The sequence below is a fragment of the Gekko japonicus genome, unplaced genomic scaffold (genome assembly GCF_001447785.1).
Source record: "Gekko japonicus isolate JY-2015 unplaced genomic scaffold, Gekko_japonicus_V1.1 scaffold3475, whole genome shotgun sequence".
Taxonomy (NCBI): Eukaryota; Metazoa; Chordata; class Lepidosauria; order Squamata; family Gekkonidae; genus Gekko; species Gekko japonicus.
In genome coordinates, this window is record NW_015177123.1 from 111,667 (window position 1) to 138,857 (window position 27,191).

Genomic DNA, 27,191 nt, shown 5'->3' on the forward strand with positions numbered 1-27,191 from the left:
TTTTTAAAAGTTTCTCTTTGTCTCTGTCCCTCTTCCCCACCATCTTTTCCCTGTTTGTTTACTCACGAAAACTTTTTAAAGTCTCTGAATATGCGCTTAACTGTATAGCTCGATTGGGTGAGTACTTCTGGGCAATCACCTGTTTATTCTTCCGCTCCCCCCTCCCTTTCGCTCAGTGATTTACGCATGGGAGGCGTCCCTCCCCTGCTCGCTTCTGCCGTTCCGCCATGTCTGATAGGGAGCGTCTTTTCTTTAAAAAATCTTATCTCAGTTGACTCACGTTCATAGTTGGTCTTCCGACCCCGCTACATTCATCATTTCTGATGCCCGATCTCCTACGCTTGAACCGGCTAGCTTCACTTGTACCATTCGGTCTCTCGGCTGGACAAACCACTGGAGCAAGGGGGAGCCTCGATTCTCTGGCATTCAGCCATTGAAAAGGCTACCCCCTCAAAGCTCCTTGGCCAGGGACCCTTCGCCGGGCCCCTGGGGGGGGGTTAACGAGCACGAAGACGCCCCCGGGAGGTCCGGGAGGTGAGTCCGTGAGCGTGCCGCCATCAACCGGAAAGCCGGCATTCTACATTTATTAGCCCAGCGTTTCCCCAACTTCTGATATAACTAAGGATCTAAAGCAAAGAATTGTGGGTAGGTGGTGTGTGCTGAACCCTTGCCACGCCTCGTACATATCTCCAGACAACCAAGATCAAATCCTTGGAGGAAATGGCTGTTTTGGAGGGTGGTCTCTATGGCATCATACCCCGCTGAGGTCCCTCCCCCCTACAAATCCCACCCTCCAGGCTCCTCCCCCTAATCTCCAGGAGTTTCCAAACCCTTAGGATCAGATGTCTCTGTGAAGTAAGAACATAACATAAGAGAAGCCAATGTTGGGTCAGGCCAGTGGCCCATCCAGTCCAACACTCTGTCACACAGTGGCCAAATATACCAGGTGCTATCAGGAGGTCCAGCAGTGGGGCCAGGACACTAGAAGCCCTCCCACTGTTGCCCCCTCCCAAGCACCAAGAATACTGAGCATCCTTTGCCGCAGACTTGAGAGTTCCTATCTATACCTCAGTCTGGGGCAAGTGATGCACTGTATTCTGCTAAGAATCCCATGGATGGGAAAGACAGCAGGGGAAAGGGGTGAAGTGGAGAAGAGATGTACTGGAGCAACATGGTGTTCCCTTGACTTCTCCAAATCTCTCCCTCCCCATGCTCTCAGCTTCGAAGCACATGGTTAGGCCTCTGCTACGGAGATTTGATTGGAATGTTTTGTTAGATTCCCCCAATCCCTGAAATAAACTCGAACGCACAGTTCACTCTGGCACCCCCCAAAATGTTTACTTCTGAAGTACGTAAAAGTAAGAATTACCCACTCTCAGAGAAGCCCACACCCAGTCTTTAGGCATGAATCACTGTTCTGACCTCTCTTCCTCATTGCAAAGGAAGAACGCCTAGAACGATGACTCATGAAGAGAGGCAACAGGCAATCACCCCTGTGAAAGGATAGTTCTGCTGAATGCTCCAGTCACACCTAGTGCACCAACGGGGCAGAATTTCCTGTTTTCCACAAAGGTTTAGAGCAGTCATTCATACAGAGATGCGGTAGACCAACTCTTATGAAATCTGACTTGTTGATCTCATAGGATACTCAGTGACTTATTATCAGAGTGTCACAGTGCACCCATGGGGTAAGCTGATGTTCCGTGGGGCTGCTGTTACTCTGTCAAAAAGGTGAGATCTGGAGCTTCTTTTAACAGGAAGTCCATCTGTAGGCTTTGATTCAGTAATCCCCGCTCCATGTTTCAGTTTTCTTTTTCCAAAACTTGGATCCCAGAGCGTTTATTTTTGTGTCCTTATTTTCTGTTTACTTGTGCTGAACTCCCCCCCCCCTAGGGTTGCCAAATGGCCCTTACCCTTGTGGCGGGGGACTGCAGCCCGGCTCCTGGCGTGTGCGCACGCGTGCGAAGTGCACATGCACCGCATGCACGTCACAGGGAAGTGACATAATGACGCCGGGCACGCTGGGGTTTTCCCCTCAAATGGCTGTGGCCCCGCCCCCAGCGTGCCCGGCATCATGACGTCACTTCCCTGTGACGTGCACGCGGGGGTGGGGTTTCCCCCGGGGCCCGATTCCGCCGCGGCGGAAATCGGGCCTCCAAAGCGGGGTTTTCCCCGCCCCCCGGCCCGATTTGGCAGCCCTACCCCACCCTTTATTTTTGCACCAGTTGTGTATGAAAGTCTATGAACGTGGCGTGATAAAGCCACAAAAGGCGCAAGCAAATTTGGAAGCCTAGCTGTGCAATTGGGCAAAATGCAAACACTCTTATGACCACAGTAGGAATGACAATGTCCATTCTTCATATATAGGAAGTGACTGCTTTGCTGCCCTGACCTCGACAGGCCAGGCTAGCCCATTCTTGAAAGATCTAGTAAGCTAAGCAGGGTCAGCCCTCGTTAGTATTTGGATGAAAGACCACCAAGGACGTCCAGGGCTGCCACGCAGAGGCAGGCAATGGCCAGGGCTGCCAAGTCCCCCCGGGGGGCGGATAATCCCCCGCTTTGGAGGCCCGATTTCCGCCGCCGTGGAATCGGGCCCCGTGGAATCCGGCACGTCAGCCGGATGTGACGTGATGACGCCGGGCACATTGGGGGCGGGGCCACAGCCATCTGAGGGGAAAACTCTATGTTTCCCCCCGCCGCGAGGAGAAACGGACTTGGCAACCCTAGCAATGGCAAACCATCTCTGACTGTCTCTTGGCTTGGAAACCCTGTGGGGTGGCCATAAGTCGGCTGCACCTTGATAGCACTTGACTTATTTATTTGTTAGATTTTTATCCCGCCCTTCCGGCCTAGGCCGGCTCAGGGTAGCTTACAGGCAGAATAAAATTCCGACACTACAGTAGCATAAAATCACATCAATTAATATAAATACAGTGTTGAAACCAAGACATAATAAAGTGCTAGTGAACATTTCCTCATTTTACAGTCAGCTCCTTGGTCTTCTCCAGCTGTCTTGGGTGATTGGTTCAGGCAGTATTGCTCCAACGTAGATGTCAATTCTTGGTGGTGGCAGTGGTGGCTCCAAAGGCCTGGCGGAAGAGCTCCATTTCACAGACCCTGCAGAACTGTGAAAGGTCCCGCAGGGCCCTGGGTCTCTTCTGGGAGCTCATTCCACCAGAGTGGAGCCGCCACCAAGAAAGCCCTTGATGCCACGGTTGGAAATTTCATTGGTTATTATTTTGCTAACAACATCATGGTTAGATTCAGGCGGGTCGCTGTGTTGGTCTGCCGCAATAAGAACAAAGTTTGAGTCCAGTGGCACCTTTAAGACTCACAAAGTTTAATTCTAGGTATAACCTTTTGTGTGCACACGAAAGCTTATACCCAGAATAAAACTTTGTTGGTCTTAAAGGTGCCACTGGACTCTTTGTTCTAACGTTATGGTTAGTTGGTTTTCTTTTCTGCCCGAATTTGCAGAGTTCAGCGAATTGCCAAGACATGTTAATCTGGAGCAACCCCCCCCCCCTTCCCGGCTGACAATGCACTTTGGGGTGGCAAATGGCCCTGGCATTGGGTGTGAAGTGCCACCGAGTGGGCAGGAGGGACAGCTGCACAGCTTTCCTCCTTCCAAGGTTTGCCACTTTGCCAGAGTGGTTCCACTTCACCCAGTGAGCTGGTAAAAAATACCCTCATGGCAATTTGTGGATTCATATGCAGACTTCCGATTATGGGGAAATATGTCAGATAGGAGAGTAGCATCAATATTTCTGTTTCTCTAGTCAGTCGGCAGTCATGGGTACCTGGAGCCGTCTGGCTACCTGCCCACAAGGATCTGGGGAAGCATAAATGATGGGCTTCCAGTAAAGATGTTGAAAGTACCTGCTTGAGAGCATGTATTGTGGTGGTGGTGGTGGGGAATTCTTAATCCATGTTTCCAAATATAAACTGTCTTCCTGTGGGTTACTTTAATTTTACAAACTTCATTTTTCTCCCCTGAACAAAGAAACACTGTCAGAGAAGCTTTTAAAATAGATTTTCACAAGGAATGAAAAAAACAAAACAAAATAAAAACCCCTCTCTCTGTTACGGCTGGTATTCTGTTCAACCCACAAGATTTGGTGCAGTAACTCTCAGGAGTCTACCTCTCGCAAATAAGGCCTATCAAGGTTGTGTACACCTGGTGGAACAAACCCCAGAAGAAGTCAAATGCTTCACTAGTAGTATGACTTCGGGTTGCCAGCCTCCCTGTCCCGGTATTACACTTGATCTCCAGATGACCAAGATCAGTTCCCCTGGAGAAAATGGCTGCTATGCAGGGTGGACTCTGTAGCCCACCTCGCCCTTGGGTGACCTTGGGTCAGTCACAGTTCTCTCAGAGCTGTTCTCTCAAGGGCAGTTCTTGAAAGAGCTCTCTCAGCCCCACCTGCCTCACAGGGTGTCTGTTGTGGGGATAGGAAGGGGAAGGAGCTTGTAAGTCGCTCTGAGACTCCTTTGGGTAGTGAAGGGTGGGGTATAGAACCAACTCTCCTCCTCCTCCTCCTCCATCTCCTCCTTCTTCCTCCCCAAGCCTTGCCCTGCTCAGGCTCCACCCCTCAAATCTCCAGGAATTCCCCAACCCAGACTTGGCAACTCTAGGAGCTATACTGCACTCTAGGAGCTATAAGTGTGGGAGTGAAGAGACCCAGGGTCAAAATTTCCTGTTCTGCTATAAAAGTCACTGGGTGGCTTTGGCCCAGCTCTCGGGCCAAAGCCTAACCCAGAGGTGCCGAAATCACTTGTTACTTTGTCTGGTGGGGCCATGTGTGCTGTAAAATGTATTGCCAGGTACTGGAGAATAAACTTCATAAATGACGCAGGCAAACCAATTAACAATATTATTTTTTACTCCGCTGAGCTGCATTTGGAGGAGACAGGAGGGGGGGGGGAAACATACCACACTTCCTCTTTTTCGGCCTTCACTACCATTCCTCCCGCCACACTGTTTTACTTCAGCCTCATCGTCCTGCTCCCTAGCAATTTCTGTTCTATTTCTTGGTGGGCAGCCATCTTGGTCTGAAGCAGTAGAACAAATTTGGAGTCCCGTGGCACCTCTAAGACCTTGAATAAAACTTTTGTTGGTCTTAAAGGTGGCACTCCCCCCCCCCCCCCCCCCCCCCCCCCCCCCCCCCCCCCCCCCCCCCCCCCCCCCCCCCCCCCCCCCCCCCCCCAGCAGCCTCCTGCCTTCCCTCCCTCGTACTAGTTGCTCACTAGGGTTGTCAAGTTCCATCTTCGGGGGAGGGGGGGGATTTGGGCGTTGTTCCAGGAGCGAGAGTGGCTGTCCCCGCTGCGATGACATTGTGCAGAACCTTCCCTTTAAGTCAGGGGTGTAATACATGCGGCCTGGGGGCCGGATCAGGCCCCAGGAGGGCTTCTATCAGGCCTGCAGTGGAACTGGCCATCTCCTGCTTCCAGTTCTGCTGCTGCATCATAGCTTGCTTCGCCAGTCTCTTTCAATCGCTCAGCCAATTCATGTTTACCCCTGGGTGCTAGACTCAGAACTCTGAACATGAGACTTCTGTGGTGAATGTCAATAAATCAAAAGTAGGTTTGCAGCTTACAGATACACACTTGAACAGCACACTCAAGATTGCAATAGCAAAGACATTTTGATGCAATAATTTTTTTAAGTTAAAAAAAACCCTTTGCGTTTGTGACCTTTATAAAGTTTATATCTCCGCTACCTGGCATTACATTTTATGACACACATGACCCGGCCTAACAAGGTCTCATTTATGTCAGATCCGGCCCTCATAACAAATGAGTTCGACACCCCTGCTTTAAGTGGTTGGGTGAAAAGTGGGTGCTGCATGAGCCTGCCCTGCAAACCATGAATTTGCCACTTGCAGGACAGGCGCGCATGGCCCCCTCTTGAAAAGAGTGGGTGCCCCACACGCTTGCCCTGCAAGCCATGATTTCACCACTTGCAGGGCAGGAGTGGGTGCCCCCTACTTGAAAAGAGCAGGTGCCGTGCACACCTGCCCTGCAAGGCACAAATTCAGGGCTAGTGGGGCAAGCTCACACAGCACCCGCTCTTGTCAAGTGAGGCTGTGGACAACTGGAGGGAGCCCCAGAAATTGGGGGATCCCCCCCCCCCGGGGACTGGCATTCCTATTGCTCACAGGCCAAATAAGAGCCCAGCCTGGTCGTCATGGTGACCTCTGGCGACCCCTAGTGGGGCTTGGATGTTTCAGAGAGGTGGCCTATATTACTTGCCTCTGTGTCTTGGCCCTGGCGTTCCTTGGAGGTCGCCCTTCCAAGTACTTTCCAGGGTTGGCCCTTCTTAGCTTCCGAGATCTGACAAGATCGGGCTTGCCTGGGCTATCCAGGTCAGAGCCAAATGATCCACTTTCAATGCACTTTCCATTCACTTTAGCAATCATTTGCAAGTGGATTGACTGGCAAAGTACATTGGAAGTGTACTATTCAGAATGTGTGAAAGTACCCTGCCTCTGAATGTGGAGGTTCCCTTTAGTCACCATGGCTAGTAGCCGCTGGTTAGTAGACCTCTCCTCCATGAATCTGTCTAATCTCCTTTTCAAGCCATCTGTGCCTGTGGCCATCACTGTGTCCTCTGACAGCAAATTCCACATTTTAATCACTCTCTGTGTAAAGAAGTATTTCCTTTTGTCTGCCCTGAACCTACTGCCCACCAGCTTCATTGGATGCTCTTGAGTTCTAGTATTTTGGGAGAGGGAGAATTAAATTCCCTTTGTCAATGCTCTCCAGTAAGCCATCTTGGTCAGCTTTCTCCAGGTCAACCAGTAAGCTCCTTGCAAGTTTCCCTCAGAGCAGGTTTGTGAAGGCTACATGTTATGAGAAACACAGGGTTACTGTCAAAAACGGCATCCTTGTGCCAAGTTCTCCTGAGTCTGGTCACTGTAAAAGTTATGCATTTCCCCATCTTTTGCTCCCGGTCAGTAGAAGTTGCACAATATGATGTCAGTAATGGGTCATGGGGTGGTGACACATGATGCAGATGGTGTCATATGATGGTGAGGCAGATTGATAGAATCGAATATAATCGATTCTATTGATTGATTTTGTTGACACTTATGGTCGTTTGCTGTCCTATTTTCACTGAGTTTGTAAATTTGTAAAAAAAAATTTAAAAAAATTGGAAATGGGACCTTTTAGTGTTTGGGATTTTGCTTGAAATTTGCAATCTTAACAATGCTTTCCTGGGAGTAAGTCCCACTGAGTAACTCTGAGTAGTAAGTTGTCTGAGTAGACCTGTTTAGGATTACTCTTTTAGGCTTAGGTGGGTGTAGGTGTGTGGTAGGGTTGCCAGGTGTGATCGTCATTCCAGCGAGGGGGTTTGAGGGTGGTCCCAGAGAGGGCAGTGACATCCCCAACGCGATGACATCACACAGAAGTGACATCATCGCGTCGGTGATCCCACGTGGCGATGCTCTGCTTTTTGGACAGACTCTATGGTTAGAATTGGGCTCAAACCATAGAGTTCTGCCCAAAAAGCAGAGCGTCACCATGCGACATCACTGACACGATGACGTCACTTCTGCTGTTTGGGGGCGGGCTTCCCCCACCAGCCAGTTGGCCGGTGGTGGACAAAAGCCCCGAAAATCAGGGGATCCCCTGCCCAGACCAGGGGTCTGGGAACTCTAGTGGGCTTTAGAAGGGTAAAGCTGTGCTTTGGATCACACTGTTAGTCTTCCGAGACGCAGGCTTTTAAAACTGTTCAGTCTGATCTTTGAAAAGGCAGTCCTGAATGTTTCCCCCCGTCTTTCTTCTTCAAGACAATTTCAAAACACTGAAATAAACTGGGGTTTTAAATAGAACTCTTCTGAAGAGTTCTTTCTTCCTCCTCCCTTCCCCCCAGTCAGATCTGCAAGCAAATTTAGCATGGCTGAACTTTCAGCCAAAGGACAGGATGACAGGACAATGTATCATCAGTGTACTTTGTCATCATTGGGAAGACAAAATTTACCGTCAAGTCTGGCCCAACGCTGAGGGTTTCGATACAGTGACTTCCTTTTATGTGTGGCTGCTACTAGGAGATGGCATTTTTATTAGGGAAGTGAGCGCAGGTCCTTGAGTTCCCATCGAGGGAGAGCTGTGGCATTATCCATATGGCAGCTTGTTGTGCTCTTGGTCAGTCACCGGGGAAGGGAGGAAATAATATACCTTCTCTGGGAGCATAGCTAGACCATAAATAAATAAACAGCCATAACTCTCTTCCCTGAAAGAACTGTGAGAACGGTATCTCTGTGAAGACAGGTCGAGGTCAGGTTGGCCCTGTCACTTAACCAACTATTTCTACTTTTAGTACTCAAGATGGCTGCCTCCGTTTCTCACAGCAGGGCTGCCTTTTTCTCCTGACCGCTTCTGATTTTGGCGCTCAAAATGGCTGCCCCACAACCTCAAGGTGGCGCTGATGAGTCTGCCTCCCAGCCAATCGCTGCCTTGCCGTGTACGTACGTCTGTAGAAAACGCAGTGCACAAAGTGGGCCATGCACGCGTGTTCTTAGAAACTGCCAGAACTTCACTTCACCAACCGAGTTTACAGAAGAAAGGCTCCTTTTGTGTGAGACGTTTTCTCTTTCCGTGCTGGATTCCCCTTTCAGCTTCGCCGCGACGGTGTTTCCCTACTAACCGCACTGTGGCTATCTTCTCTTTCAAGTCTGACAGCGTTAATGAAAAGGCAAAAAAAAATTCAAAAAGGGTGACGGTTCTGCCCCCTGGTTCTGTGTGTGCATCAGACTCTAGAAAGGGAAAGGGAAAAGGGGAGGCTTTGATGCCAACAAGCCGCAGGGAGCTGGAAACTCAAAGAGTAAATACGGTCATTGTAGGAAAGCAAGAGGACTTGAAATTCTGTCCGCAAAGCAAGTTGTTTCTTTCCTCTTTCCCCCCCCTCTCCTGACTCTGTGAGGGAATGACTTGGCTATTGTTGTGGGACTGTTGACTTCCAGAGAAACGTAAGAACATAAGAGAAGCCAATGCTGGATCACGCCAATGGCCCATCCAGTCCAACACTTTGTCACACAGTGGCCAAAAATACCAGGTGCCATCAGGAAGTCCAGCAGTGGGGCCAGGACACTAGAAGCCCTCCCACTGTTGCCCCCCCCAAGAATACAGACCACTGGTGGACCTCTGCTCCATATGCTTATCCAATTCCCTCTTGAAGCCGTCCATGCTGGTAGCCGCCGCCACCTCCTGTGGCAGTAAATTCCACGTGTTAATCACTCTTTGGGTGAAGAAGGACTTCCTTTTATCCATTCTAACCCAACTGCTCAGAATTTCATGGCGTGCCCACGAGTTTGTGTATTGTAAGGAAGGGAGAAAAGGACTTCTTTCTCCACCTGCTCTATCCCACACATAATCTTGTAAACCTCGATCATGTCACCCCTCAGCCGTCATTTCTCCAAGATAAAGAGCCCCAAGCGCTTTAACCTTTCTTCATAGGGACCGTAACATGCGAAAGAAAACTATTTTGGGGGGTACCGGGTGGGGGTTAATGTGTATTTTGAGGACAGCCAGACCCCGTCGTCCCCCCCACAACTAAATCCCCCTGTCTACTTTTGTTTAACCGTTAGGTATATGTAAACGGAGATCTGGTCACCAACATCAGCGAAGGAGGGAGCTTCGGGGAGCTGGCGCTCATCTATGGGACACCAAGGGCCGCCACGGTCAAAGCTAAGACGGACCTGAAGCTCTGGGGCATCGACCGGGACAGCTACAGGCGCATTTTAATGGTGGGTTTAAAATCTAATTATTCGCTTAAATTGTTGCTCTTCTTTCGCAGGTTCCCTTTAATGATGCCATAAACCTCCATGGCACTCGGTGCGGGAGTTTTACGGCAAGCGGTTAAAATCTCTTTAAAGTTCGGTCAGTGCCAAAGGCTCTGCTTTATTTACAAAAATAAACAGCAGAGGAAAGCGGGCCAGGGATTCATGGGAAAAGGAAAAGGCGCTGTAAATCAAATGTCGCCACCCCACATTATCTTTACAAGGCTGTGTTCCAAGCCTAGCCCTTCAGTGCAACCAGAAATTAAAAAATATCTGCTCCTCGCTGGACCTGTGGATGGCTAGACCTATATCTAGGCCTCGATGGTGGACCGGCAATCTATCTGAGAGCCAGTTTTGGTGTAGTGGTTAAGTGGTTAATCTGGGAGAAGCGAGTTTGATTCCCCACGCCTCCACTTGCAGCTGCTGGTGTGACCTTGGGTCAGTCACAAGTTCTCTCAGAGCTGTTCTCTCACGAGCGGTCCTTGAAAGAGCTCTCTCAGCCCCACCTACCTCACAGGGTGTCTGTTGTGGGGAGGGGAGGGGAAGGGAAAGGAGTTTGTAAGCCGCTCTGAGACTCCGGGTGAAGGGTGGGGTATAAATCCAATCTCCTTCCTCCTACTCCTTCTCTATTGTCCAAGCTGGGGCAAAACAGCCAGGCGTAGAGAATTTATGCCGGAGCCGGCCAATCCAGAGGCTGCAGATGAACAGCCTCTGTTTACATTCGTTTCCCCACTTGTCATCCATCATGGAATTCAAGGCCTGAATAGCCCGGTTTGGCCTGAGCTTGTCAGAGCTTGGGAGATAAGCAGATTGGCCATGGTCACTCCTTGGATGGGAGCTCACCAAGGACTACGACAGGAGATGCTCCTCAGAGGAAGGCAGTGGCAGACCACCTCTGTTCCTCTCTTACCTTGAACACCCTAGATGGTTGAGGCTTCCGAGAGTCGTTTGCAACTGGATGGCATGTTTTTCCTCTTAACCTACAGTTCCTAGGATGCGTCCTATCTAGGCATTCACCAGATCCGGATTTGCTTTGCTTCCACTATGGAGTTTCATGCTAATTTGGTTGGTCTAATAAAACGTTGGATTTTGGGCTTGTTTTTGGATTTTGCATGGAGCGATATGGTTGCACAATTTTTCCTCTGCTGTACCCTAGGAGCCAAGTTGTATACATTGTTCTGCCTAGAGATAGCTTTAGCCCCTGCAGGCTCTGTTAGCTTACCAAGCTGGGCCATAAACTCAAACTGTGAAGGCCCAGGCTCAGCCACTAGAGTCTCTGACAGGAATATGGAAATGTTAAAAAAAAAAAAAAAGATGTCTGTGTAGCCCTGACCTGGATAGCCCAGGGAATCTCAGCAGATCTCGGAAGCTAAGCAGGGCTGACCCAGGCAAGTAATTTGGATGGGAGACATCCAAAGAACACCGGGCTTGGGAGGCAGAGGCAGGCTATCAAGCCACTTCTCTGAACATCCTTCATGCTCCAGTGGGAGTCACCAGAGGTCGCCATGACCTCCAGGCACTGGGGCACACACACATGCATGCACACACGAAAAATGCAAAAATGCCCCCCAAAAGTTGTCTGCATCCAAGCAAAGCACAGAATACCGAAATCTTCCCGGACGCAGCTTCTGCCAAGCCAGATGTATCCCACAGAATGTGCTATGGAAACACAAGTTTCTAGGGGTGTGGCAGTCCAGAGAATAGCACGCCCAGGGCCGTGGTTCTGTGGCAGAGCATCTGCTTCACCTGCAAAAGATCTCAGTCTCCAGCATCTCCAGTTGCAAGGAACAAACAGCAGGTGAAGTGAGACCCTGGAGAGCTACTGCTGGCCAGAGTAGATAAGACACAGCATGGCAGACCCGTGGCCTGTCTCAGCATTAAGACACTTCATGCGCTTTCGTCAGAGAAGAAATGTGACCTGGAAGCATTCCAAAAGAGGAGGGCCTCATCACGTGTCCTGCTTGAAGAGTACTGTGGTCATATTGCGTAGTTCTGCCTGTTGCCAGCTCTGGGTTGGGAAATTCCTGGATGTTTGGCGGTGGAGCCTGAGGAGGGCGGGGTTTGAGAAGGGGAGGGACTTCAATAGGATACAATGCCATAGAGTGCAACGCCCAAAGCAGCCATTTTCTCCAGGGGAACTGATCTTGGTTGTCTGGAGATCGCTTGTATGACTACTGTTAGCAGGAAACCAAAAGTGATGTGTACCTTTGGTCCCAAAATGTTTTTATTTCAGTGTCTGCCATTTCCACCATATTTTTACCGGGAGATTTTCAGGCACTGCATGGAGGTTGGCAACCCTGCCTGTTGGCCAGCTTTTAGGCTGAATCCCCACATCATAACCTGCAGGTCTAAGCGTCAAGAACTGCTGCATGCATCAGCTGACACACAGACTTTAGAGAGGCAAAGCAGAGGAAGTGCACTGAAATCTCTCCTCGATAAGGTGCTCAGTAAATGGTATTTGGCAAGCTGAGGTGGTCTTAGCCAATGGGCAGCATAAGAACATAAGAGAAGCCATGTTGGATCAGGCCAATGGCCCATCCAGGCCAACACTTCGTGTCACACAGTGGCCAAAACCCAGGCGCCATCAGGAGGTCCACCAGCAAGGCCAGAACTCCAGAAGCCCTCCCACTCTTGCCCCCCAAGCACCAAGAAGACAGAGCATCACTGGCCTAGACATAAGAACATAAGAGAAGCCATCTTGGGTCAGGCCAATGGCCCATCCAGTTCAACACTCTGTGTCACACAGTGGCCAAAACCCAGGTGCTATCAGGAAGTCCAGCAGTGGGGCCAGAACTCCAGAAGCCCTCCCACTGTGCCCCCCCCCAAGCACCACGAATACAGAGCATCATTGCCCCAGACAGAGTGTTCCATCTATTTCTTGTGGCTAATAGCCACCAATGGGCCTCTGTTCCACATGTTTATCCAACAGGGGCAGCTGCCCCAAGCCCTGTACTTGAGCGGTCCTCAATTGCCCCCTTCCTATGCCAGAAGAGGAGCCAGCTCCTGCCCCATCTAGGGCTTGGGCAGCTGGCTTCCGTTGGCAGCGGTGGCACTGCCACCTTGCACGGGGTGAGGACCACCCTGTGCTCAGCCCCGGTGGTGGTGATTCTGGGGTCCTGTCCTGGACTTTTGCCCAAGTCCCAAGAATCACTACGACTGCCCCTGTTCCTTATACACAGGATGCTAGCCTGTCAGCTAGAAAGCAAGACTAGAACTCTTCTCTCTCACTTTCAGTGCTCAGAAATATCTTTTGTGTGGGGGGGCATGAGCTCCTGGTGGCAATCTTATGGGGGACACCCCAGACACAAGTTGACCACTTCCATGAGGCCAAGCAGAAATAGTACAAAAAAAGCACAAAGCTGTTATCAGTAAAGAAGGAAATCTACAGCCACCACCTGGAGGCTAACATAAAGAAACACCGTGATAGAACAAAACACACTTCTACTAATATGTACTTGTATCTTCATATATTGATTTATTTGCAATACAGACTCTAGTAGATCTTATACACATACAAAAACCTAAAGTACATTGTATCTACTAATAGAAAGTCCACAGCTACAAAGACCTATTCCAACGCTGCAGACTATCTTGCTCCTGATAAAGGACTGATGAAAGTTGCAACAGTCATAAATGGTGAGAAATGCGGCAGGCAGTTGTATTTTCCACACAAAGTGTTTCAGAGAGCATCAGTAAAGAAGGAGGTCTACAGGCACCACCTGGAGGTTGGCAACCCTACCACCAGAGTCTCCAATAGATGCTCCGGATCCGGTGGACGCTGGACATTAAGTTCCTTTGGATCCCACTACAGAGAAAGGCTGGGTAGAAATGAAGGGAATACATAAACACCCAAATAAATTTTAGCATCTAAAGATCCAGCAGAGCGAATTGGCCTTTGGGGCGACATTTTTAGGGGTGCTTAGAGGGGATCTGATCCTGCGAACAGTTTAGACTTTGCCTTGACATAGCACCTACTAGGGGATACTTATGTTGATCCCGAGACCATAAGATGCTGTAAAAGCAAGTTGCCATCTTTTGAGCCCAGACTTTAACCTGTTCCTTTATCAGCAGTTTCTTCCTTAAGCTGTTGGCAGTCGTCACATGTACACATATAGAGCTGCCTTACACTGACTCAGACCCTGGGTCCATCAAGGTCAGTATTGTCTACTCAGACCGGCAGCAGCTCTGGTCCTTTTAAGTGGAGATGCTGGGGACTGAACTTGTGACCTCCTGTGTGTCAAGCAGATGCTCTCCCACTGAGCCACAGCCCCTCCCTACATCTATATATCCATGTCTTGAAAAGTTTTGTCTGCTGATTTCTGCATATCAGACCACTGCTTGAGGGATCGAAGCTGGCCGGGGTTGTTCCTCTGTTGCCCCCCCCCCCTCGAACTGAGGAGTTCATGTGGCCACATCACCACCACCATCGCTGCCACCAGGGCTCTAGTCGGGGGGGAGCTCTCAGGTACGGAGCTCCGGAAGAGAACCTCTAGGGGGCGGGGCGGTCACGTGGTGAAGCCCCGCCCCCTTCTTTACCCCGCCCTCTGCTTCGATCCTCATTCCGTTTGGGAATGAGGATGAAGCAGGAGGGTAAGTAGCCGGGCCTTCTGACACACTTCCGGTGATGTCAGGGGGTGTGGCCTTCTGTCACTTCCGGTGATGTCAGGGGGCGTAGCATATGCAAATAAGTTATGCTAATGAGTTATGCTAATGAGCTCCGGCAGCTCTTTTTCTACAACAAGACCCCTGGCTGCCACTCTGGAGCACAATATGAGACTACAAAATGGGAGTCGTGGATTGTAAACTTGGCATAACTGGTTATATCTTGAAGTCAACAAGCTATATTGGGCGAGTCAAGTCATTCCACTGTCAACATCCCTGCTATAAAATAAGAATAATTCAGAGCAAACCTGCTGACTTTGAGCCGCGACTACTGTTAGCAGGAAACCAAAAGTGACGTGTACCTTTGGTCCCAAAATATTTTGGTTTCAGTGTCTGCCATTTCCACCATATTTTCTTTTCATAAGCTGGTGCATTTTGTGTTACTCCTTCCTCACTTTGCTCTTACTTTTATTCCCTTTGTTAAAAGGTGGCTCCACTACAACAGAGAACAGGGCTCTCTGTTGGGGGTGTTGTTGTTTTTTTGCTGAGGCTGATTTTCTCATACTTGAAGTACTGTGTCATGACAAATGTTGCATGCAGAAGTTGCCTCTTCTACAGATCCTTCCTCCATGTATATCCTTTAAGTCACGTTGATGGACATTTAGCCTCACAGTTTATGAATCAGGTTTGAGTCCAGTGGCACCTTTAAGACCAACAAAGTTTTATTCAAGGGTATAAGCTTTTGTGTGCAAGCACACGTCCTCAGGTACAGTGAAACAGAATTTCCTCAACCATTACATATAGGAATAGGCGGGGTTTAATTGCCAGGAAGGGCCAATTAGAGTCAATGCAGAGACAGAAACAGAAACGGAAATCACCAGTCCATACATACAGGTAGAGGATGAGCAGCAAATTATCATACAGCATAATGAAGGTATTTAACAGATTCAAGGATCAAACAGGAATAATAAGTGTAGTTTATATGGTTACCATTTGTTTGGATTCAATTCTGAGAGGAAAAACAGTGAAGGAAATAAATACGTCAAAATTGGAGTTTGATGTATTCTTAATTGTGGAATGCTGAGAATACTTAATTGAGAATTGATTGAATACATTAAGTTTGCTTTCTACTGAATCAGACCATTGGCCTGTCAAGCTCAGTCGTCTTCTCAGACTGGCAGTGGCTCTCAAAGGTCTCAGGCTGAGGTCTTTCATATTACCTACTGCCTGAGTCATTTTAACTGGGGATGCTGGGGATTGATCCTGGGGCCTTCTGCACACCAAGCAGTCACTCTACCACTGAGCCATGGCCCTGAGCCAGTTTGGTGTAGTGGTTAAGTGCACAGACTCTTAATGTGCCCAAAAGCAAAGCCCTTTCTGGGAGAACTGGGTTTGATTCCCCACTCCTCCACTTGCACCTGCTGGATGACCTTGGGCAAGCCATAGTTCTGATAAGAGCTGTCCTTGAAAGGGCAGTTTCTGTCAGAGCTCTCACAGCCCCACCTACATTACAGGGTGTCTGTTGTGGGCAGGGGAAGGGAAAGGAGTTTGTAAGCCGCTCTGAGACTCCTTTGGGTAGTGAAGGGCAGGGTATAAATCCAATCTCCTCCTCCTCCTCCTTCTTCCCCATGTTTTCCAGGGTCTCAGGCAGAGGTTGTTTGCATCCCTTACTGCCTGATCCTTTTAACTGGAGATGCCAGGGACTGAACCTGGGGCCTTCAGCATGCCAAGCAGATGCTCTGCCATTGAGCCACAGCCCCGTCCACGTGGTTGTTAGCAATGCTCCCTCTAAGTTGTGGAGTCTTGGGAGCAAAAATTCCACTTTGTGAGCGACTGGCATTGAAGTTGTGAGCGAGCAATTTGGCTACTGCAGAAACCAGTTTGCTCTGGAGCCATCCTTCCTGAGCTAAGGCAAAAACGTGTGAGCCGGAGGCTAAAAAACTGAGCTCGCTCACACTAACTCAGCTGAGGGGGAACACTGGTGGTTAACAGGCAGAGATAGATGTCATGTGGGTATCGTAGAGTGGGTCTGAGAGCTTCATACACAAAATGCTCAGTGTACAATCTGGTTAGACCCCGTGCCCCTGAGCCTGTGGCAGCCAGAGAACTTTCTGCCTGCCCTAGTGGTCTGACACGAGGGAAACTCAGAATCAGGAGTGTCACCCCACCCACGACACCTCCCCTCATTCCACTGTCAAAGGATCTGCCCAAAGAAAGGGCTTTGCTTTTGGGCACATTAAGTTTCAGCGAAAGACACTGCGTGGGGTGGAACGTCCATCGTTGTGGAGTGAAGCGTGTGTCTGTCTCCGGGCGTCTGCTGGTCACACAAAGCCCTTGTAAGGCAGGGCTGTGCTCTTCAAGTGGAGCCTGTGGGTATTCTGGTCTGCTGATCTATGCAGCAGCTCATCTCTCCCAAACTAGAGCTTGGTCAGTGACTATCCCCCTTCTCATCCATTTTTTTTTTTGGTGTGTGTGTGTGTGTGTGTGTGTAGGGGGGAGGGGGATACATCTTCCCACTAACGGAGAGATCAAATGCGGTCCGGTTATGCAACCTTTTTCTTGTCAGGCATAACTTCTCTGAGGGGGCCCGGCTGGCTCCCACCCTGGCTGGCCCTCTGACTAATCCAGCCCAAGATCCCTTGATCCTCAGCCCATCTACCTTCACAGGGCTTTCTGCGGGCAAGAAATCCCTCTGTGGGTTCTCCTTGGCACCATATGTAAGCCAGCCCCTGATGATCGTAATAAGTTCCCTTGTTGGGACACCGTTTTGTGACTAATCTGTGTTAGTCAGTCCCCTCCCCACAGGCTATCGGTGCTGTTTTCTCAACTCGGAGCTCTCAAACACATTAATTGTGTCTAGGGAGGGGAGGGGGGATGGTTGGAGCATTAGGGGGGCTGTCAGGGCCAGGCTTTGGGGTGATAATCAAAGGGTCCCAGGCTTTGGGGTGGGGGGAGGCAAAGCTAGCAGCAGCTTTTGCATTTGCAATATGCATTACCATCAGGGGTCATTTCCTGCAGGAGCGCACAGGAGCGGAGCTCCGGCAGTAAGAAGCCCATGCAACAAGCTCTGCCCCCTGCTCCCAACAGCCCTCAGTCAGGCCATGAGGCACAAGAAGCAGCCAGGTAAGTTGCAGAGGGCCCCCCCCGGCCCACATTCAGGTACAAGCTCTACCTCCTCTGTGAGGGCAGATCTGCACGTTTCTGACACACTTCTGGTGATGTCAGGGTGTGTGGCATATGCAAATAAGTAATGTTAATAAGTTATGCTAATGAGCTCCTGTACCTCTTTTTCTACGAAATGACCCCTGATTACCATCCACCTAAAGGGAGTTTATGGACTGCGGTGGCTTAAGTGGTTAAGATGCTGAACTGCAGACGGGAAGGTCGGTAGCTCGGCAGTTTGAGACCCAAGTGCCGCATGGCGGAATGAGCTCCCGTCTCTGCCCCCAGCTCCTGCCAACCTAGCAGTTTGAAAGCAAGAAATTGCAAGTAGATAAATAGGTACCGCTTCAGTGGGAAGGGAACAGCGTTCCGTGCGCCTCATCATCTAGTCATGCCGGCCACATGACCGCGGAAATGTCTTCGAACAGCACTGGCTTTTCAGCTTGGGAACGGAGATGAGCACCGCAACCCTAGAGTCGGACTCGACTGGCTTTCGAGCAAGGCAAACCATTACCTTTACCTAAAGGGAGTTTCCTCCCCTTTTCTTTTATCTGGTTCCTGTCTGCCTTTGGAAAAAAAGAAATTCTGCCTCGTTTCATATCTGCCTGACAGCTTTCCTTAAATTCTGATCGAGCCCTTTGGTCAAATGAGTTTATTAATAAAATAAGGGTTCCCTTTAGCCCTGTCAGGAACGTGGCCTCAAGCCTCGTTTAGCCCTCGCCGGTCCGTAGGCCATCTTGGATCAGAGAATGCTTTAAAATTCCCCTAGCTGCTTTGAACCCTTTAGAATTCCTCTTACCATTCTGAAACTTTCAACCCCAGGATCCTCATTCTCCTCCTTTTTTAAAAAAAGACAGTGGTTCAAAGCCAACTGAGTGCTGGAATTCTTTTTTATTATGGAGCCTTTTGCGCTCTTTTGTTTTTTCCATCAGTAGGCATCGTTTCATAGACTTCTGGAGGTGTTTCTCTGTTCGTGCACTGCTAAGAATGTACATCCGAAGCATAATTCAATATCGGGCTTACGCAGGGATTAGCCAGAAGTCCTACACCAGCTGCATACCTGCCAGAGATCTTTTATTCGCAACCTGAGCTTGGTTCTCCCATCCTCTTAGCCATGATTGGTTGGGCTTCTTTATTCAAGGCAGGCCTTTTGGGGGGGAACAGCCAATCAGCTCCTGCTATCACAGTTGCAGTGGGGTTTGTATGTGTGTGTTTTTTTTAATGTGGTGGGTGGCAGAGTGGGAGGAGGAAATGAAAAAGACTTGGAGAGTGAGAAAAACAAAGAGGGAAAGTAGATTGGAGGAGCAGAGTTGGAAAGTGCGAAAGCTGAGTCTAGGGGAGTAGGTGGTTTGGCACATGCTTTGGACGTCGATGGAGTCCCTTGACACCTTCATGGAGTCAAGGAACAGTGTAGATCAGCCCAGTAAGTTGTTCCCCCACCCCACCCCAGCATTATTTTAAAGGGCTCTGATGTGCTTCTGGTTTCTTTCTTTCAGAGAAGGATTGTTGGAGTTAGTGGTGGCTCAAGACCTCACTGCGTGGGCGCCCTTCGGAGTTTTCACATCTTTCAAGGCCTTTTTAGAACCCCCATTCCACCGTCTTGTCCACCCTAAGGGTATGTGACAGGAGGCAGACAGATTATTCTACCAGAGCTGGATAGGCACACTAGAAATGCCAACCACAGTGGGTCCATCCTGGCGATCTCCCGGGGTTACACTGGATCTCGAGACTACAGAGATCAGTTCTGTTAGAGGAAATGACTGCTCTGGAGCCAGACTCTATGACATTATACCATACTGAAGTTCCTCCTTTCCCTAGTTTGGTGTAGTGGATAAGTGCGCGGACTCTAATCTGGGAGAACCAGGTTTGATTCCCCACTCCTCCACTTGCAGCTGCTGGATGACCTTGGGCAAGCCATAGTTTAGTCAGAGCTGTTCTCTCAAGGACAGTTCTGGGAAGAGCTCTCTCAGCTCCACCTACCTCACAGGGTGTCAGTTGTGAAGAGGGGAAGGGAAAGGAGTTTGGAAGCCGCTCTGAGACTCCAAGTGAAGGGTGGGGTTTAAATCCAATCTCCTCCTCCTCCTCCTCCTCCTCCTCTTCTTCCTGCCCTCCCAAGGCTCCACCCCAAAATTTCCCAATCCATAGATGGCAATCTTGTTACCTAAAGGTTCCATAAGACCTCAGGTGAGAAACTAGGTCTCCTAACACAAAATTGTAGCTTTTCACCAAAATCAACTTCCCTTCTGAAGGATCAGAAAATAGCAAAGGGATCCAGAGAACTGCGGGCTGGTTTGCCTCATGCCTGTTCCGAGTAAATTGGTGGAAACTGGTATGTTATTAATGACAGAATGCTAAATTATACAAAAGAATGAACCCTACTGAGGAAGAATCGGTCTGGCTTCTGTGAAGGGAGTTCCTGTCTCACCAACCTGTCTTCAGAGTCTGAAGAGAGATGAGGATGGGGGTGAACTGGTCGATAGTGGATTCTCCAGGTAACCTTCCTCCAGCGTAAGGAGCCCTCCTGGAGTAAAGCTTCGAACTTGAGCCCAAAGGACAGGCAGGGTACAAATATTTTAATACGTAAACTTTACTCAGTGGAATGGTAGGAAGGGACTTCACCAAAGGCTGCTGAATGACCGTAGCTGTCATGGGGAAGGGGAAGGGGAAGAGTCTTCTTCTGGGCTAGAAACTGGTTCAACAACAGGAAGCAGAGGGAAGAAATGGTTCCCAGGCTAAAACGGAGAGGGGAGATCCATAAAAACATGAAAGGTAGAGCTAGGGTTGCCAGGTGAGGCTGACAAGCGGGCAGGGGACTTACCAGGAGCCTTGGGGAGAGGGGAGGGAGGACCTGTGAGAGGGAACTCCAAAACGAGTTCTGGGTGAGCTGCGGTCACATTTAAAGGGACTGTGTTCCTTTTAAACACTTTCCCTCCATTGGAAATAATGGAGGATGGGGCACCTTCTTTTGGGGCTGATAGAATCAGACCCCCTGGTCCAATCTTTTTGAAACTTGAGGAGAGGCACCAGCAGCAATGCTAAAAAATTGGTGCCTCTACCTCAAAAAACAGCCCCTCCGGGCCCCAGATACCCACGGTTTGATTCTCCATTATACCCTACTAGGAAAAAGGCCTGTTGTGGAAATAAATACAACGGCCTCTAGAAAGAAGCTCTGGGCAGGTGCCCCAGCCTTGGACACTCCGTGTCAATTTGCTGTGGCGACTTCAGCAGGGTGTAATGACACTGCCATTTTCTCCAGAGGAACTGATCTCTGCTACCTAAAGAACAGTTGTAATTTTGAGTGATCTCCAGCCCTCACCTGGAGATTGGCAATGATGGTTCCCCAGAAGGGAATGGTTGGTTTGGAGGGTGGAGTCTATGGCTTTGTACCTGTCCGAGGTCCCACGCCTCCTGAAACCTCACCCTCTCCAGGCTCCATCCCTCACATCTCCAGGAATTTCCCACCTGGAGTTGGCAACCCTATCTCCTTCCCAGCCAACCATCAACCTACCTTTATTTCCCCCTCACTCTTCAGCTTTCCACCCCCCACACACCTGCAGCCTCTCCCGTGCTCTGAAGCCCTGACTGCTATGTCACATTGGCTGTCATACGGGGGCCACCTCAGCAGCATATAAGGATACAGAGCCCACCATTTTCTCCAGGGGAACTGATCTCTGCCATCTGGAAAGCAGTTGTAATTCTGAGTGATTTCCAGCCCTCACCTGGAGATCAGACATATTTTACCTCAGAACAGCAAACTGTTTAGAATGTTAGAGGCAAAAGCCAATCAAGTCGCATATGCAAACAACCTCTGTGTTCCGAGGCAAAGGCCAATGAGGCTGCATATGCAAATAACCTCTGTGTTCTGACTGGCTATGGGGGGAGAGGAACAGCAAACTGTTTAGAATGCTGGAGGCGAGACTCAAGCAATGCAGCCAGTGGATAGGGACAGATTCTGAATGACACACCAGGGCGCCAACCAATTCCGGAGCATGTGGAATGTTCTAGAGAAGTACAACCACCATTCGGCTTTTATGTATAAGGGAGATGGGGACCAGTCTCCATAGGGTATAATGGAGCACCCAGTAGCTATTTCCCCCCCACACACACACTTTCCAATAGCCCTGAAGCAGGGGGAGGGGCTCCAAACCGGGGGATCCCCTTCCCCCAACTGGGGATTGGCAACCCTAGGTAGGGCACCACTGAGCCAACACACTACTATGGCAGTAAACAGAAGTGTCCCTTTAAATATGAACAACAGATTTGCAAAGAAGGGCAATAGGTATGGCTTGCCAGCTCAAGACTGGGAAGCGCCTGGAGATTTTGGGGGCGGAGCCTGAGGAAGGTGGGGTTTGGAGAGGGGAGGGACTTCAGTGGAGTATAATGCCATAGAGTCCATCTTCCAAAGCAGACATTTTCTCCAGGTGAACTGATTTCTGTTGCCTGGAGATCAGTTGCCCAGGAGATCTCTAGGCACTACCTGGGAAGCGGGCAAACCTTAGCAATGGAGCCTGTGAATCTAGAAACAGACTTTCCCCCATCTCCAAAAGGATAATCCTGCAAGCAGCACAAGAAACAGACTTTCTCCCATCTGAACTCTCCAAAAGGATAATCCTGCAAGCAGCACAGGTAGCTTCCATTCGCTCTGAACAGGCTTCAAGCAGCATCCCTCCTTCCATGAGCTGCTAATGTGGATTTCTTTGAGAAGGACTTTGCCTGTGGTCTGTTCCCTCCCACCAGTATTTTCTGGTAGCGTCTGTAAGATGGCTGTGTCCCCCCCGCACAAAATTAATTACACTGAGGGGGGGGACATGACTGCTCTTTTTAAGTATTGGAAGGGCTGTCACTTATCAGGGAGCTGTTCCTGCTGGCAGCAGAGGAGAGGACTTGCAAGAACGGGTTTAAATTAAGGGCGGAAAGGTACTGGGCTGGATATTAGGGAAAACTTTTTTACAGTAAGAGTTGTGCAAGAGTGGGATCAGCTGCCTGGGGAGGTGGTGAGCTCCCCCTCCCTGGCAGTCTTGAAGCAGCGGCTGGACAAGCACTTATCGGGGATACTGTAGGCTGATCCTGCATTGAGCAGGGGGTTGGATTGGACAGCCTGGATGGCCCCTTCCAACTCTCTGATTCTGTGATTCAATTATTTTACATCCAGACCTTCCAGAAGCAATTAATTTATTGCCAGTTTCCTTGGAAAACTCAAGATCTTGGATATTAGTAGAATTCTTCTCTGTTATTTTGATCCTGTCCTGCGAGATGACTCCTTTAACAAACATCAGTCATCTATCTCTTTGGGGAGGGGGGTTCCCACTGCCAAATGTATCTGAAGACTTTCCGTTAGTTGCTGTGCTGGTTGAAAACGTTTCTTGACTGCTGCCCGGCTTGGAGTGAAAGAAGAATGCACATTCGTGTACAAAACCTTCAAAGCCACGGAGATTTCAGTGTTCATCCTCCTCTATAAATCATAGCGGAATGTTTTAGCCGTACTTCTGAACTCCTGTCTGTTAGGATCTTTTTGTGTTTGTTTGTTTCTTTTTTGGCAATGAGACGTCCACTCGGAGCCAAGGATCACAGGTGCAAGAACATCAGAGCCACGAAGATTGAGCCTGTCGTGTCCCTGGCCGGTTGTGCGGTGGCGCATTTGCAGAGACTAATCAAAATGGCATCTTTTTTTCATTTTTCAGATGCCATATCGCATTGCAAAACCCCAGACTCCTTTTGTGGTCTGTAAATCCTTTTTTTCTTTCTTTCAGGCATTCCGCTTCTCTGCAGAACGTTTATGGCCTCAGAGATTTTGTTCCTCTTTAGATTCCCAACGGAGACAGGTTTCCAAAAACAAACCATCGTTGGTATTAAACCTCTGACTCTTGAAGTTCCTTTCTATTGTTCTCCCACCAAAATAGGTTTTCAGGAGAATCGTATTTATGATCTGCCTGTGCATTCGGGGTTGCGGCTGACCTCCATTACTAGAACGGTGGCCCTGTTTCCAAGAGGGGGGTCTTCATAGGAACAAACTTAAAGTATGCAATTTCTATAGCCAGTATTTGGTCTAAAGGCACATGGTACATCAGGTGTATGGCTGCGAGAGTTGGACTATAAGGAAGGCCAAGTGCCAAAGAATAGATTATTTCAAATTATGGTGCTGGAGAAGACTCTTGAGAGTCCCTTGGACTGCAAGGAGATCAAATCAGTCAATCCTAAAATAAATCAATCCTGAATGTTCCCTGGAAGGCCAGATACTGAAGCTGAAGCTCAAATACTTTGGCCACCCAATGAGAAGGGAGCACTCACTGGAGAAGACCCTGAGGCTGGGAAAGACTGAAGGTCAAAGAAGAAGGGGACGGCAGAGGATGAGATGGTTGGACAGTGTTATCGAGGCAACTAACATGAAATTACAGAAAACAGGAGGGGGCCTGGCGTGATGTGGTCCATGGGGTCGCGAACGGACTCAACTATGCGACTGAAACAACAACAACGACAACACATCGGGGTACTGAAGCTAAGCAGGTCTGGATATGGTCTGTGCCTCTATAGGAGACCTCCCAGGAACCTGATGTCCGCTGCCTTGAATTTCTTGATGGAAGAAATGTGGGGTAATAAATCTAGGAAAGGAATAACCTTCTGACCAGGCACAGATGTCTGTGTGCTATTTCAGTTCCTGTGGATTGTTGGTCTCCAAAAATGTATCTCTTGAGCAAGTCCAGGAGCTTTTACTAAGTTATAATAATCATCTTCTTTAAATAAATAACATCCTTAGGTTTCTGCTTAGCCCCTTTAAGCAGACTGCCATACTAAATCATCAGAACATCCCTGCTGGGTCAGACCAGGGGTCAGTCTGGTCCAGCGTCCCATTTTCACACAGTGGTTAAAAATGGTTGCCCTGGAGGGCCAACAAACATGGTACACTATACAGGCCTTCCTCTGATAAGTACATAAGACGAGCCCTGCTGGATCAGACCAGTGAAGGTCCATCTAGGCCAGCATCCTCTATCACACAGTGGCCAGCCATTTCCTCTGAAGGGCCAACAAAAGGGCATGGAGGCAGAGGCCTTCCCTTGATAAGAACATCAGAAGAGCCCTGCTGGATCAGACCAGTGAGGGTCCATCTAGTTCAGCCTCCTGTCTCACAGAGTGGCCAGCCAGTTCCTCTGCCACCTTGGTAAACAGTGTATAGAGGCCAAGGCCTTCCCCTGAGGTTGCCACCTTGGTCCGGTATTCAGAGGTGTGTTACCTTTACAAAGAGAGGGTTCCCTACATATACATCAGTTTATTATTCCCTCCCTCCCTCACATGAGCGACCAATTGAAAGAAAAAAACTTATTATTATATCTGCAACCATAAGCACACTCTGTGGAGTTTTACAAATACGTCATTATTGGCCCCCCTTCTCTTACCCATCTTATATACCTAAACCATTTCTTCCTTATCTCCAATGCCTTGTCTTCCCATGTCTTTTCCTGGTTTAATATCAATAAAATATCTGATTGAATCCATTCATATAGGTACCAGTTCCATCTTTCCCAAGTCCGTTTTAATGCATCTTTCCATCCATACGCTATTACCACATGAGCTGCTAGAATCATAGCTTCAAATAAATCCTTTTTGGACCTAACTACTTTATTGTTTCCCAGAATTCCCATAAATAACACTCTCATTCAACTCAATCCTAACATTACATAAATTATCAACCTTTTCCAGGATCAGTTGCCAAAATTCCATTACCTTAACACATTCCTACCAAAGATGTACATAATATCCCTTTACCCTTTTACAATGTCAAGTGATCTTGTAGAACCCACTCTGAGCCAGGTGTGAGTCTGGGGTGGGCACAGCTAGGTGGCTCAGGTGAGCTTCATTCGGAGCACTGCCCCTTTGAGTTCTCCGTGCATCTGGTAAAATGACTTAGGAAAGCTTCTGACGGAATATATTCCATTTTTCTTTAACTGGACTCCTGTTTTAGTGTGTTGACACAGGGACCCATCTGGGATTATCACCTGGGTATCCGAGCCTGTGTCACGGGCTGGGGTGCCAGTCAAAGGGAGTCCAGAACAGGCCAAGGTCAGGAGCCAAGAAGACAGTGCAAAGTCCAAAGCCAAGCCGGGGTCAGGAGCCAGAAACACAGAGCCAAGTCCAAAACCAGGGGGTCCAAAGGTCTAAGTACAAGAGCCAAAGTGGATACAAGGAGCACGAAGCTTCCACAAAAAGTACTGCCCAGAGTGTGGAGTTAACATAAGAACATAAGAGACACCAATGTTGGATCAGGCCAAAGGCCCGTCACACAGTGGCCAGAAATACCAGTGCCATCAGGAGGTCCACCAGTGGGGCCAGGACATTAGAAGCCCTCCCACTGTTGACCCCCCCACCAAACACCAAGAAGACAGAGCATTACTTGCCCCAGAGTCCCTATCTATACCTTGTGGCTAATAGCCACTGATGGACCTCTACTCCATATGCTTATCTAATTCCCTTTTGAAGCCGTCCATGCTTGTAGCCACCACCACTTCCTGTGGCAGTGAATTCCATGTGTTAATCACTTTTTGGGTGAAGAAGGACTTCCTTTTATCCGTTCTAACCCGACCGCTCAGCAATTTCATGGAGTGCCCACGAGTTCTTGTATTGTGAGAAAGGGAGAAAAGTACCTCTTTCTCTACCTGCTCTTTCCCATGCATAATCGTATAAACCTCAATCATGTCACCCCTCAGTCGTCGTTTCTCCAAGCTAAAGAGCCCTAAGCGCCTTAACCGTTCCTCATAGGGAAAGTGTTCCAACCCCTTTATCATTCGAGTTGCCCTTTTCTGCACTTTTTCCAAAGCTATAATATCCTTTTTAAGGTGTGGTGACCAGAACTGCACACAGTATTCCAAATGAGGTCGCACCATTGATTTATATAGCGGCATTATGATATTGGCTGATCTGTTTACAATACCCTTCCTAATAATCCCCAGCATAGCATTGGCCTTCTTTATTGCAGTCACACACTGTCTCGACATTTTCAGTGAGTTATCCACTACAACTCCAAGATCTCTCTCTTGATCAGTCTCTGCCAGTTCAGACCCCATCAATGTGTATTTATATTTAGGATTTTTGGCTCCAATGTGCATCACCTTGCACTTGGCCACATTGAACCCCATTTGCCATGTTGACGCCCACTCGCCCAACTTTGACAGATCCCTTTGGAGTGCCTCACAATCCTCACTGGTTTTCACCACCCTGAACAACTTCGTATCATCCGCAAATTTAGCCACTTCACTGCTTACTCCCATCTCCAAATCATTAATGAACAAGTTAAAAAGCAGTGGACCAAGTACTGATCCCTGCGGTACCCCACTGCTTACCACCCTCCACTGAGAAAATTGCCCACCTACACTCACTCTCTGTTTTCTATGAACTAGCCAGTTTTTGATCCATAAAAGGACTTGTCCTTCTATCCCATGATTTTTGAGCTTACTTAGGAGCCTTTGATGAGGAACTTTATCAAAAGCTTTCTGGAAGTCAAGGTAAATAATATCTATTGGATCCCCCTTGTCCACATGTTTGTTCACCCCCTCAAAGAACACTAACAGGTTAGTGAGACAAGATCTTCCCTTACAGAACCCATGTTGAGTCTGCCTCAATAGGTTTTGTTCATCTATGTGCCTACTAATTCTT

General features: G+C 48.9%; 1 protein-coding gene across 1 annotated transcript in view; it reads left to right on the plus strand.

The window, feature by feature from the left end:
• Positions 1-27,191, plus strand: part of LOC107124816 (cAMP-dependent protein kinase type I-beta regulatory subunit-like) — a gene marked incomplete at its 3' end in the record, with an annotated part of 145,674 nt that overhangs the window by 105,770 nt on the left and 12,713 nt on the right. Inside the window, exon 7 of the mRNA XM_015428324.1 lies at positions 9,591-9,749. Coding sequence (XP_015283810.1) covers positions 9,591-9,749 — 159 coding nt within the window. The remainder of the gene's footprint in view (positions 1-9,590; positions 9,750-27,191) is intronic.